Here is a 13,097-nt window from a genome sequence, read left to right on the forward strand (position 1 = left end):
AACTAAGACACCTTGTTGTCATTGGTGATAAGGTATTTAATTACATGTGTTCCTAGGGTGGTCTTTGGCTGAAATGCATGGACAGTTATAGGCTGTCATTTCACATTCACTGATATCCACAAACATCTTAGGGGTAAAGTATTATTATTCCCAATTTACCCCCAGGGAAACTGAAGCTGAATGAGGTCAAGCGATTGAACAGATATCATACAAGGAGACTGCTAGACCTAACCCTGTTCACTTAATATAAGGATCAGTCCAGGCCCTTTTTACAACACCCAGATGTCCTCAGCCACGGAGAATCTCAGTTTGCTTCCTTTACCTTAGAGGTGAAGTCAAACAGCAAAAACACAACTCCCACCAGGAACATTTCTCAGACTTAAGAGGCCTTTAAAAGGAAGCTGAACTCTAGAGTGAAGATGAATATTCCAGTCTGGGTGGTAAGTAAACGGATGTCCCTTACCTGTATTGTCTACCTCCTTGTGTGTATACAGATATTTTACCAAAAAATACAATGAACTGAAAACAAAGCCCCCCGGAAAGACACAGGTGGTACTTAGAGTAGCCAGATGCCTCAAGCCTTGCAACAAGCATGACTGGGTCTAGAGCGAGGCACCCATCTCGGGCACAAAATTTAAGGGGCACCCAAAATCTCATTAATCGAGATCAAATCGATTAAAAAATCAAATCAGCAAACTGCGACCCAAAGGCCAGCGCCTGTTTTTGTAATAAAGTTTTATGGTAAGTTCCAGCATGTGTCTACTCAAAAACAAGTCCAGCATCAACAATACCAAGCGGCCTCACCGTGTCACTAGTAGTGGCTCTCCCTACCCCACTCAAACAAACACGCTTCAAAGGAGCTGAGAGGAAAGGGAGGTCAGTTCGCCACAGGCTGCCAGGGGAAAGCAGGTGAGAAAGCTCCTGAGCAGCTCTCTGCCCCGCCGCTCCTCTCCCCGCACCGCGGTCCTGCCGCTTTAAATCCCAGGGGCTTGGAGGCGCGCGGCGGGCCGTTGCCCGGGGAGACAGACGCACAATAGCGCGCATGCTCCCAGGCCCGGAACGGCGGCCGCGCCGGCCAGTGCGCTCGCGGCCTATCCCCCGCTCCCCGCCAGCCATGGCCAACTTGTCCTCGCGTCGCAGCTTCAGAAAGCCCGAGGAGGAGGAGGACAGGCAGGAGGAAGAGGAGGAGGAGGAAGAGGAGGTGTTGGTAGAGATGGAGGAGGAGGTGGAGGAGGAAGAGGTGATGGAGGAGGAGGAAGAGGAGGAGGAGGCCCGCGACGCGGAGGAGAAGACGATGGAGGTCCATGGGACGTTCAGCGATGAGTACTTCTGGAACGTTGTGGACGTCGGTGACAGCAATGGCGAAAATTCAGAGCCCTTCCTTCCCCGCTTAGCCAGCATCGTCAGCCCCAGCCTGAGCCCGACCCCGCCGCTCAGCCAGACGTCGAGCCCGTCGTGGAGCGAGACCCCGAGCTGGAGCTCACAGTGGAGCACGTCCTCCCAGAAAAGTACAGCCCCTGCCCGCCCCTTCCTCTAGGGCTTCCCGGGCCCTAGGGGCCGCTGGTCCCGCGACTCCAGAGCCTTGGTCTCTTCGCGCGTCTGGTTTCTAAATACATGCTCCACTCCACACGCAACCCAGTCTACCTCCGGCCCTTCTGTCAAAGGCATTGAAATCTTGGCTGAGCCTTTGTGATGGCTCACAATTTCGGACATCGTTGAAACGCTTGGTGAAACTGGAAGCTTGGGTAGTGCCATACGGAGCGCATTTGTAGTACTCCTGTGTGCATTCACGCCGTGATTGTGTTCTCTCTCCCCACCCCCATTCTCCTCTCTCTCTTTCACGCACGCACACACACACACGCTCCTGGAAGACTAGTGCCTTCAGTGTTGTGCTACTAAGACAATCCTGCGAAAAACTCATTTTTGTGTTTAAGTTCCTGTGCTAAAACCACTTTAGTCACTTCCTTTAAAAAGAGACGCAGAACAGTTATTTAGAGTAGGATTCTCAACCTCCCAGTATTGACATTTCTGTCAGGAACCTTCTTTGTTGGGCAGAGGGTGGGAGGGGGCTGTCCTCTGCATTATAGATGTTTTGTAGCATCCCTAGCCTCTAGCGGGGACTATGCCATTAGCCCCCACTCTACGATAATCAAAAATGTCTTTAGACGTTGCCAAAGGTCTCGTGGCAGGAGGGGGGGGCGGGGAGCAGAAATTGTTCTTTTGAGAACCACTGATTTAGAAGGAGTGGCTAAATTTTTAAATGTTTCATTCAACAGGTTTTCCTAAAATATTTCAGACATTTAGGAAAGACTTGTCTGGAATGAATTTAGATAGGTAAGAAATGTTTTGTTTTCATATTATTTTTGGAAGCTTATGATGTTTACCTCTTGAATAAACATGTCTGGAAATAGAGTAAAATAATCCAGAGCACTTACAACTAATTTATTCAAAAAGGTTTTTTTAAAAAATCATACTGTTAGACACTTTGGAGATAGAGAGCAGGTACCTGTCCATCTACCTGCAGAGATGGCATGTCCTCTTAATATAACATGAAATGATAACACCCTGCCAGGTGGGCAATAGCAAGGGCTCTGAACGTTTAGGACATAGGTCTCTATTGGCTAAATGAGACCGTGATTATAGACACCTTCTGTGAAGGAGACTGGAAATTATGGTCTTTTTTTCTCTCTCTCTTTTTCTTATTGTTGTTATTGCTATTAGCCTTCAAGCACAGGAAGACACCAGAGAAATACCTTTTGGAACATCTTTATAAATCTTCCCTGAAATCTCACACCAAACCTGAGTCCACAATCTTGAACTACTGTTCACCTAAGCTTTGCTTTTACAAGCAACTTTTAAATTCCTAAGCATCAGGAGGATTGTTCTGTCCCATTTTTATATTTTTATTTATCCTTTTAATTCAACTTTTTAAGAAAAAAATAATGTGTACATGGTTAAAATATTGAAGTATACAAAGGTATAAAATAAAAAATCTCCATGCCCTTCTTCATCCCCACACTCCCACTCATCAGTTAACATATTATTAACGGTTTGTTTCTAATATAATTTTATTTTTTTAAAGATTTTATTTTTAAGTAATCTCTTCACCCAATGTGGGGCTTGAACTCACAACCTCGAGATCAAGAGTTGCAGGTTCTACTGACTTTGGCCAATGAGGTGCCCCTCCAATATAATTTTAAATAGCATATTTTCATTCCCTGATTTATCCATTTTTGACATAATTATGGGCTTCCCACCCATGAAAGATGAGGAATATAACTCATACTATTTCCCTCCTCTTCATTTTTGGTAATTATGTTATTTTTAGTTTTTCTAGCCTTTAGGACTTTAAGGCATTTAAGCCTCTGCTATCAAATTTATCAACTTTAGTGACTACCTATTAAGTCTTATTATGAGAAGTTAACACACTATCCTCTCACCCCTTCCTCCTCCAATTAACAACAAATTATATACATTTTATAACAAACTATATTAATGTGTAATATATATTCATATAAAGTCATTTTACTCTGCCAAGGTTTGTTATGTTCATATTATGTTTTATAATCATAATTAACTCAGTACAGGTTAATTCTAAAAATTGAAAACCAATCAACAATATAATTTCATGCTAAGAACCCAATAATGTGATTGGATTCGTGCACAAAAAAAAAAAAACAAAAAAAAACCCCAAATCCTTTGTCAGTAAAACTTGGCTCCTAAAAGGAGAACTTTTCAACTCTCAGTTGTTTTTAATTGTCTTCAGTTTTCCTGAGTTGGGTGCAGTGGTCACACTTTCTTGATTCCTATATTACTTGCTTTCTTCTATTCCTTTTCTCTTGGCTGGAGAAACTCCTCAGGTAATTCTCTCATGCAGATCTCATGAGTAGTCAGACTTCTGAGTTCTTGCCTGTCTGAAGATTTCTTCATTTGACCCTCATACTTAATTAATAGTATAACCTGGCATAGAAGAATACATTTAAAACCCTTTTCCTCAGAGCTCTGAAGACATTGCGTCTTTGCCTTCTAGTACCCAGTATTGCTAATCGTTCTGATTCTCAGACACTAGTGATGATACGTGAGTACTTCCTTCATTTGTCTCTGTCCTTTCCTTTAGGACTCCTACTAGATAGCTGTTGGGCCTCTTGGATATCTTCAAGATTTGGGGTGTTTATATGATAATATGCAGCCCTTGAGCAAAAATTTTTATTTTCGTATTCATTTTTGTCATTTCGAGGAGCCAGATCTTGTTCTCTTTTGCTTTTCAAATAGTGGTTGCTTTTAACTCTCTTTTGAGAGTACTCTTATACCAAAGTTCTTTTTTTTCAGGGTTAGTTCTGGTTATCTTGGTGCTTCTCTTCCATACTATTGATTGCCCTTAGGTGACTGGTAATCCTTGGTTATCGATTTGTATTTATAAATGAATGGCCAGGTAGGTGGCCAAAATGGCGTCGTTCTGCAGCTGAGTAGTTCCTCACAGGGCTTGCCTGGAAGGTTGGCTGTGAGTCCTATGTGGGTGGATGGGGGGATATCAGAGCCAGCCTCTTGTGGAGTGTCTGCAGGAAGCAGGCAAGCTGGATGCTCCACTATTACTAGATAAGGACACGTCACTCTGTGGTTGGAGTTCTTCATGCATTTCATTTCTGGATGGAATGTCCCTTCCTCCTTTCTCATCCAGGTCTATTGGGCAGGTCCTCTGGAACCTCATACTGTGCTCTGCTTCTCTTTCAGACCTAAAGCCTCCCCAGAGAGGCTGCCCACTCTTTGTAGGAAGCAGTTCTGTGGGCTTCATCTGGAAATAAAAACAACTGCCCTGTGTCAGGGGAGAAGAAGGGGGCCTGCCTGCCTGCCCAGTTGCTTTGAGTTGACTTCTTTAACTCCGCCGATGGCAGTCCCCAGCTCCCTCCTCGCTGCACTTGGTTGAGTCTGAGCTAGGAACTTCCCAGAAGAATTCGACTTACCTCTTTTGTCTGGAGCTGTGGTGTTCTCCACTCTGGTTTTCCATCAAATGAAAGCCATTTATTTTCATTCTTTAAGGACTTCAATATTACTTGTCTACTGATGACACCTTTCTTATTTTAAAGGGCTATTTTTGTATTTGTTTGTTTGTATTTGTTATTGCAGTAAAATCTTGGAAAGGAAGGGAATTGGGTGCTCAACTGCCATCTTGACCTGAACTTCCTAATATATGGGAACATCTCTTTACTTGATCAAACTCTTAATTTCTCCTCATAAATCTCCCTCAGAAGATGCTTCTTTTATATTTCTAAGCATTCTCTGGTGAAGTTGGTGAGACTGTGTTTTTAAGGAAATCTGTTCTTAAAAAGTCATAAAAATGCAACCAATCCTGGCTCACCTTCTATTTTGAATTGCCCCATTACTATTCTGGTTGAAAATGGGGCCAGCTGTAGATGGCAGATGAATGTGGAGAAACACAGGTTTTGAAGCCAAACAGGTCTGGACCCCATCTCCATCTGCCCCATGCAATGTTTCAGAAGTTCCCTAGAGCCTCAGTTTCCTTGCCTGGAGAAAGGGACTATTAATACATGCCTTGATTAGTTTTTGTTAATATGAATGAAATAATGTGAGTAAGGCAACTACTGTGAAAGTACTACTACATAGTAAGTTCTCAGTAAATGTTAATTTTGTTATCCCTCAGTCACCTGCCATCTTTACACAGAATTTCAGAAACAATCTTTGGGGTTGGTTTAAGGAAGGCAAAGAGACCTTGATGAATAATGTATTGATTTTGCTAACCATTGAATTGGGGAAAAAAATCCAAACATTAAATGTTGTGTAGGGATTGCTCTTTAATAGACCCTTGGTCCCTATAACTTGTTTCTCTGGGAGGTGACATAAACAGGACTCCCCCAGAGACTTGCACAGGTGGCTTTGGCATAGTTATTCATCACTTACTACAAGACACAGTCATTTCAGAATTATAACACCCCACTGATGCAACATGCCAAGGAACCAAGCATCCAAAAAGGAAGGTAGAGACATAAGAGAACTAAGAATGATGGGGGAAAAAAAAAGTGACAACCTAAAATTGACTCAATTATTTGAAAAGATTTGATAATTTTAGAAGATCCAGCAAATTATTACAAAAAACTGAAATTCAAAGAGGCAAAGGAACTTGAGGCAATAGATATTATTTACTTGTTACTGGTAACGGTCATTTTAACTAGTAAAAATCAATAAATTTCTGCCTTCCTATCATGTCAGTGATAACTCAAGTAACTGAACTACTTGTAGAAAGAATACAAATTGTTTGATTACAATGCATTTAACTTCAAACCTCCTAAAAATTTTTTTGGATTATTTTTAAGCTATTTAATTGGGGCACCTGGCTGGCTCAGTTGGGAGGAGCATAGGACTCTTGATCTCAGAGTCGTGAGTTCGAGCCCCATGTTGGATGTAGAAATTACTTAAATAAATAAAATGAACAAAATGTCTCATTTAAATTCAAGTAAATGCTTAAACACACACACCATCACCGCCACCGCCAACACACATGCCCAGATACAGTGGTAGTGCTTTATTCCCCGGGGCGGGGGAATGCGGCATTGGGAGCCTCGGGGACTTAGGAGTACTTTCCCTATGATGAAAACACACTGCCTGACTTTACTGAGACATAAGAATGGAAGAAAATATTTCAAAGAAAATAGAAACCAGAATCTTCTATGTACGTGCATTATTTGACTGTTAAAATGTGCTATATTTGGAAGAACTGCTAACAACTATATAGGTATACTCAAAACTAACTCTTTGTCTAAACTTCAGGACTATGTATCACACTTTGTATCCAGGAATCCCAACATCAGTACAAACAGAAGAAAGCTGGCTTCAAGAATTGTCTGGCAAAAGGCAGAGGAGTGAGTAGTTTGATTTCTTAGCTTTTGCTGGGCGATAGGCTTGCACACTGGAAAGAGCGTGGCTGGAGGTGGCGGGAGAGCCAGGTTTGAATCCCAGCCCAACACAAACTGACCTTTGCCCCACAGAGTCTCAGGCTCTTCATGTGCTGGTAATAAGAATAATACTTCCATCACAGAATTGTTAGGAAGATCAAAATGAGATGAAATCTTTAAACTCTTTGGCACCTAACCTGTGATAAATGCCAACGTTTATGTTCACATCAAGAAATAATCTGCCTTTATGTTTTGATACATATCTTCACTTTTTTATTAAGAAGTAACATGCATGCTGTTTCTAAATGCCAACCATTAAGAAATATGTAATATAAAAGTAAAAATTTTAATTTATCTCAGTATAAGGAATTATGAATAGCCCTTCCTTTGAACTTTTCTGTTTTATATTATGTCACTTAAACATCAGATGCTTATTGAGCACCTACCACATGCCAAGCACCCATCATAGTCCAAACCCTGTTTTAGGGAAATGGCAATGAAAAAAAACAAAACAAAACAAAACCCCTGTCTCAGTGATCTGGTATTAAAGTGTGGAAGGTGTGGGGAGTGGTGAAATAGATTATACACAAAAATAAGCAAATATGTAGTACATTAGGCTATAGACGTGCTAAGGAGAAAAAGCAGAGGAAAGGACAGGAGATGTTGGGTGGGAAGGGTGCAAGGTTACATGGGGTGCTGAGGGAAATCTTCACTGAGAAGCTAAAATTCTTGAGCAAAGACCTCAAGGATGCGAGAGACTGAGCCAGGATGATCCCTGGGGAAAGATGATTCCAGGCACTCGGACTAGCGCGTGCCTCCTCCTAGAACAAGGGGGCAGTTGGTGTGGCTGCAGCCAAGTAAGTGGGAGGAGAATCTGAGGGGAGAGGGTCAAAGGCACAATTGAGGACCAGATCTTTTTCAGTGGGAATGAAGTGGAAAGACGATAGAGAGTTTGCACAGAAGAGTGACACAATCTAACATAAAAATGGACCAAATACTAAAAAGATGTTAATAATTCCCAAATTAATCTGCACAGTCAATGTAACTCTGATGGGATTTTTCAATGGAATGTGACAAGTTGATTTGTTGCCCTGGCTTAGCAGTGTTAAAAGACAAACTGAGGCGTTTTCAGATTTCTGAGTTTGAGCAAACATGGATTGAAACAGAGCAGTGCCCAACAGGAGATAGTTAGGAGCGCTCCCCAGACAAGAGCGAGGGGAGAGGTTCTTACAGAGAAGACACCGGAGCAGAACAAGGAAATTTTTTGATTGGCTAGCTTACGGGCTTGAGTTATTTGGGAAGCCTAGTTGGCTGTTCCCGGTTGGCTGTTCTTAACCTTGAGGCATTTACAGGAATTGACTGGAACAGATCTTGGTTTGCTTACCTAGGCTACCAAGGAAGGTGTTAGAGCCACCTCATCTGATGGCTGCTCAGTGTGAACCAAGCAGGAACCTAGTGAGCCTACGTGTGCCTCTCCATTTCTTTCAGATCTTCTTCCATAGTTTCGTGGGGTTTTTTTCCCCCATAAAGGATTCATGCAGCTCTTCCTAGTTTATTCCTAGGTATTTTATAGTCTTGTACTGATGTAACAATTGGACACCTTTTTCCTGTTATATTTTCTAATTTTTGTCAATGCATAAGAAAATTATTGATTTCTATATATTAATCTTGTATCTGACCCCGCCCCTTGGTGAAATCCCTTATTAATTCTAATAGTTTGTACGTTGAAAGTCTACAAAACAATTAACATTTCCTCTGAGTAATGGCAACTTTATCTCTTCTTGAGCTTTTTTACTTAGCAGTGCATCATGGACATCTTTCCATGTCATGAAAGATTGATCTAATTCATTGAAACAACAGCACAGTATTCCCTTTTATACAGTTATTGTGGGTTATGTAATAAAACTGATTGCTAGATATTTCAGAGTTGGGTTGGTTTGGTTTGATGTTTTGAGCTCTTCCCCTTAACAACTAAATGCCTTAATAAAAATCTTGGTGCATTCATTTTTTTATACCTGTGCTGGTATTTCTGTTGGACAAAATGCCTAAAACATATTTAAAATTTTTTTCAGATACTTCACATAGGAAGTGCATCATTTTCTGAAGCCCACTTCTTTCTCCAACAGCAGTCCTTGCTGGCCCCGGCTCTGTGAGCAAATGGGCCAGCTCCCTCCCCTTACCTCTGTCCCATTGTACGTTGATCTGGTTGGTTTTCATCGTTCCAATTCTATCCGTTTAAATCTTCCAGACATTTATTCGAAGTTGCTGATGGTCACCTTCCCCATTTCCAGTACTGCCGTGGAATCTGGGGAGGGAATAATCCTCATGGTTGAGTTCAGTGTCTTAAAGGAGAACCCCCAGCACCCTTTGACCTGAAAAGTCTTTTACAGAATAACAGACATAGATAGACAAAGTAGTACTTTAAAAAAGCAGAAAACAAAAGAGCCCGCAAACCATGTTTATAATCAAGTACAGTGTGTGTCTCTGTAGTAGTCTAGGACCAGAAAGGAACAGGGAAACATTTTTAAATGTGATCCATCAGTGGTGGCTTTCCTCTGTTCCCCACTGTCGATAAAAAGTTATTTGGAAAAGGCAAAAAAAAAGTAAAAGGTAAAACAAACACAAATAAGCGTATTTGTTTTTCCAAAGGGCATATTTTCTTTTACATTAAACTTCCTTCCTACTTTGTCAGGATTGATGACGAATGTACACTCATTTTACAGGGAAGAAAGCATCCTCTGTAATTAAAGAAACTGACCATGAAAATCTGGCTTCTAAGTTAAGAGGTAAATGGATGTTTGGAGACCTTCCCTTTGCCCACGAAGGCAAACTGCCATTGGGAAACCAGCTTTAACGGGGACAGTGCCCACCCCCTCTCGAAAAGCCCTCCCCTAAGAATCTATGTGAGGAGGTGGTGAAAAGGTTTCAGGGCATTGTAACTCTGTGTGTGTGTGTGTGTGTGTGTGTGTGTGTTTGAGATGGGTAGTAGGTGCCGAGAAAGTAGAAGACCCTGTTACGAAGGTTTTAAACTTTATTGATGCTTTTCTCTTCAGAAAAATGGGTAATTAATCCAAAAGAGCGAAGACTGAGTATTTTATGTGAGCTGGAGGTAAGAAATGTTTATCAGTCCAATAGTACACAGTGTTCATGGTAAATATCATTTATTCAAACTTCAATTCTCTCTCTTTCTAAAAACGTAGTTTAAAGAAGACTTCATAACCCTGTTTGAGCCTTCTCTGAGAACATTGCCTAGCATCGGGCCACCGTCCATTCTGACATTCAAACAAGAGAGTTCCAATTTAGGCATTAACTTCAAGGTGATTTTAATTCATATTATTTTAAAATTTTGAAATTTTGCTTATTAATGAATGATGTAATAAGCCACACGATGATTTGCACAGAAGACGTGAACATACTTTAAAAAACAAAAACAGGCGAAGAGCTCTTTTCCCTGGAACAGCGCTTAGGGTGGCTCTGTCTCTCTGCTGGGGCTGCTAGAACAAAGTACTGCCCAGCGGGCGGCCTAAAACCACAGCAACTTGTTGTCTCACGGTTCCGAAGGCTGGAAGTTCAAAGTCAATGTGTCAGCCAGTCCAGCCTCTAGGGGAGCATCTTTCCTTGCCTCTTCCTCGCTTCCAGCGGGGCCATCGAACCCTGGCCTTCCTTGGCTTGTGCTGGCTCCACTCCTATGTCCGCCTCAGCTGTCCCGGCATTCTCTGTGGGTCTGTGTCCCAGTGTCCCTCTTCTCCAAGGACACCAGTCATGTTGGATTATAATCTGATCACCTCATCCTCACTTGATGACATCTGCAAAGACCCCACTTCTACATAAGGCCCCATTCCCAGGTACCAGGGGTTGGGACTTCAATATATCTTTTCAGGGGACACGATTCATCCCATGACAGTGGCCACAAGGCCTGGAAACAAAGGTGAATGTTGCCATACTTGATCATCTTAAGTGACCGATTAATGCCTCTGCCTGATGGGCAAGGGAAGAGCCGCCCTCCTAATTCCAACAGGACTGCACACCGTCCCGCTGTACCAGAACTGTGAGGGACTGATTGGTGGTAGGATTATTTCCATACTCAGATGGCCTGGCCATGTCGAGAGAGCTGCACACTGATCGGAACCCCCTTCATTATTTCCTTCGGGGTAGGCTAAAGGTACAGGCTTACTCCCTGGAAATAAGAGCCAGCAGCCGTGGGAGGCGGCCTGCGGCAGGTGTGTGTGCGGGGCTGCTGCGGATGCTGGGTGGGCGCGCTCCCGTGCTGCTCAGGGCCGCCTCGGGCAGTGCATTAAACTATACAAGTCTAAATATGCCACGTAAGGTAACATCAGTCAGTGTTTGCTGCTTGTATTTGTCCTGGTTTTTCTAAACTTTAGGGTCACCCTTTAGACTCTGCAGGCTGAAATTATTCAAACATAGCTCCTTCCTCTTTCTGAACCACAAAAGCTTGTACCCAAGGAAGTGTCTGGAGTTTTCTTCTGCTGACACCCAGAGATGGTCCTGAACATGAGGAAAGCCTGGTGGCCTTTCTTCCACGGGAGTTGTCCCTGCGCTGGCCCCCAGATCTTGGGCAGCTCTTTCAGGCCCGCTTACACGGGGCTTTGACAGGGGCAGCTGTAGCTGGCCTGCCCGCTCTCCTCTCCAGCTGCACCCTCTTCGGGTGCAGATTCCGGCCCCGCTCATGGTCTTCGGAAGCATCCCCGCCTTGCTTCCCCTGCAGGTGAAGGGGTGAAGGGACTGTGGGCTGAGGAGCTAATTACCAAGACCCTGGTAGGGAAATGGCCTGGCCTCACCACACTCTCTTTTTGTCCTGTCACCTGGGAGGCAAACTAGATGTTTCACCACCATCTCTCCAGGGCAGGTCTTTACCCGCGCCCCCGACCCATGGTTCCGCTTTCAGCCATGTGCAGTACTGATTATCAGGTAGTTTCTTTTTTTTTTTTTTTTAAGATTTTATTTATTTGACAGAGACAGAGCGAGAGAGGGAACACAAGCAGGGGGAGTGGGAGAGGGAGAAGCAGGCTCCCTGCTGAGCAGCGACCCCGATGCGGGGCTCGATCCCAGGACCCTGGGATCATGACCTGAGCCGAAGGCAGACGCTTAACGACTGAGCCACCCAGGCGCCCCTATCGGGTAGTTTCAGTAGCCTCAAGATAGTGGCCATCACTCCAGAGTGGTGAAGGCCTGGCTGCACTGGCCACTTCAGCCACCCTTTGGCCCCACGGTGGCCATTTTGCCGGTCCCAGAGAATGGCAGATACAGCTGGCCTGGTAGTGTTCATGACCTGCGAGTCACACATGAGTCACGCACGAGGTGGGTTTCTCCTGGAGGCCTATGCTGAGACTTGGCTGCTTGCCTGCCCAGGAGCCCCTGCAGTCACAGTGGTGACCTCAGGCCACTCACATGGCCATAGTGCCTCAACCCTTGAGCCCCTAACTCCAAGTCTCCTGTTGCTTCCCCTGGCCTCCCACACCCCTTCTGAATTACCGTCACCGCACAGACAGGAGAATTCAGAGCCCCAACCTGGGGCTCGTGTGTGTTATCCTTTGTCTCCTGCATCTAGTCACACACTGTAATCCCCCTCCCCCACAAGGGACTCTGATGTCAACAGTAAAGTCATTTGTGCAACTTTCTTTCTTCACTGAGGAGGCATCCTAAGGACCCACAAGCTCCTGATGGGCTCAGCTGCGCTCTGGTGAACCAGACAGAGGCCCTGAAAACACCACCCCTGCCTCTTCAGGCCTCCCCAGCCCTTGAATAGAAATAATGTCTCAATCCTGGAATATACAGATCTTGCTGGCTTGGTGCCTTCTGGTATAGGATCTCAGCCCCCTGCAAGTTCCCCACCAACTATTTCAGCCCCCAGGGATTCTGACAGGTTGGCACATCCCCCACCACCCCTTGCTCCCCTACTGGACGTTTGCTGGCCCTGCCCAGAGCCCTGGATCCTACTGCTCCCAGAGGCTCTGGGCCTCCTTGTGGGCACCGATTCATTTCTGTTTTCCCTTCTCTGAAGGAAGAAGAGGAGGAAATATCACCCCAGTGTGAGTTTTGTGGGTGCGATCTAAGAACATTTCTTTCCAATATGGATATTTTCTCTGATGATGATAACTCGGAATCAATAGAAGAAGTAAGTTCTAAAGCAGGTTTATGGAGGAAATCATGTTATTTTTCAATGTATGA

At 44.0% G+C, this 13,097-nt stretch overlaps 1 protein-coding gene across 1 annotated transcript in view; it reads left to right on the forward strand.

Annotated features, from left to right (window-relative positions):
• The first annotated feature begins 294 nt into the window (after positions 1–294).
• The window catches only part of ERICH6 (glutamate rich 6), a 31,323-nt gene continuing 18,520 nt past the window's right edge, over positions 295–13,097 (forward strand). The window contains exons 1-7 of the mRNA XM_078059142.1: positions 295–1,508; positions 2,277–2,334; positions 6,784–6,875; positions 9,632–9,694; positions 9,962–10,017; positions 10,109–10,225; positions 12,931–13,044. Coding sequence (XP_077915268.1) covers positions 1,043–1,508; positions 2,277–2,334; positions 6,784–6,875; positions 9,632–9,694; positions 9,962–10,017; positions 10,109–10,225; positions 12,931–13,044 — 966 coding nt within the window. The 5' untranslated portion in view covers positions 295–1,042. The remainder of the gene's footprint in view (positions 1,509–2,276; positions 2,335–6,783; positions 6,876–9,631; positions 9,695–9,961; positions 10,018–10,108; positions 10,226–12,930; positions 13,045–13,097) is intronic.

This window comes from Halichoerus grypus, chromosome 1 (assembly GCF_964656455.1).
Source record: "Halichoerus grypus chromosome 1, mHalGry1.hap1.1, whole genome shotgun sequence".
Classification (NCBI taxonomy): Eukaryota; Metazoa; Chordata; class Mammalia; order Carnivora; family Phocidae; genus Halichoerus; species Halichoerus grypus.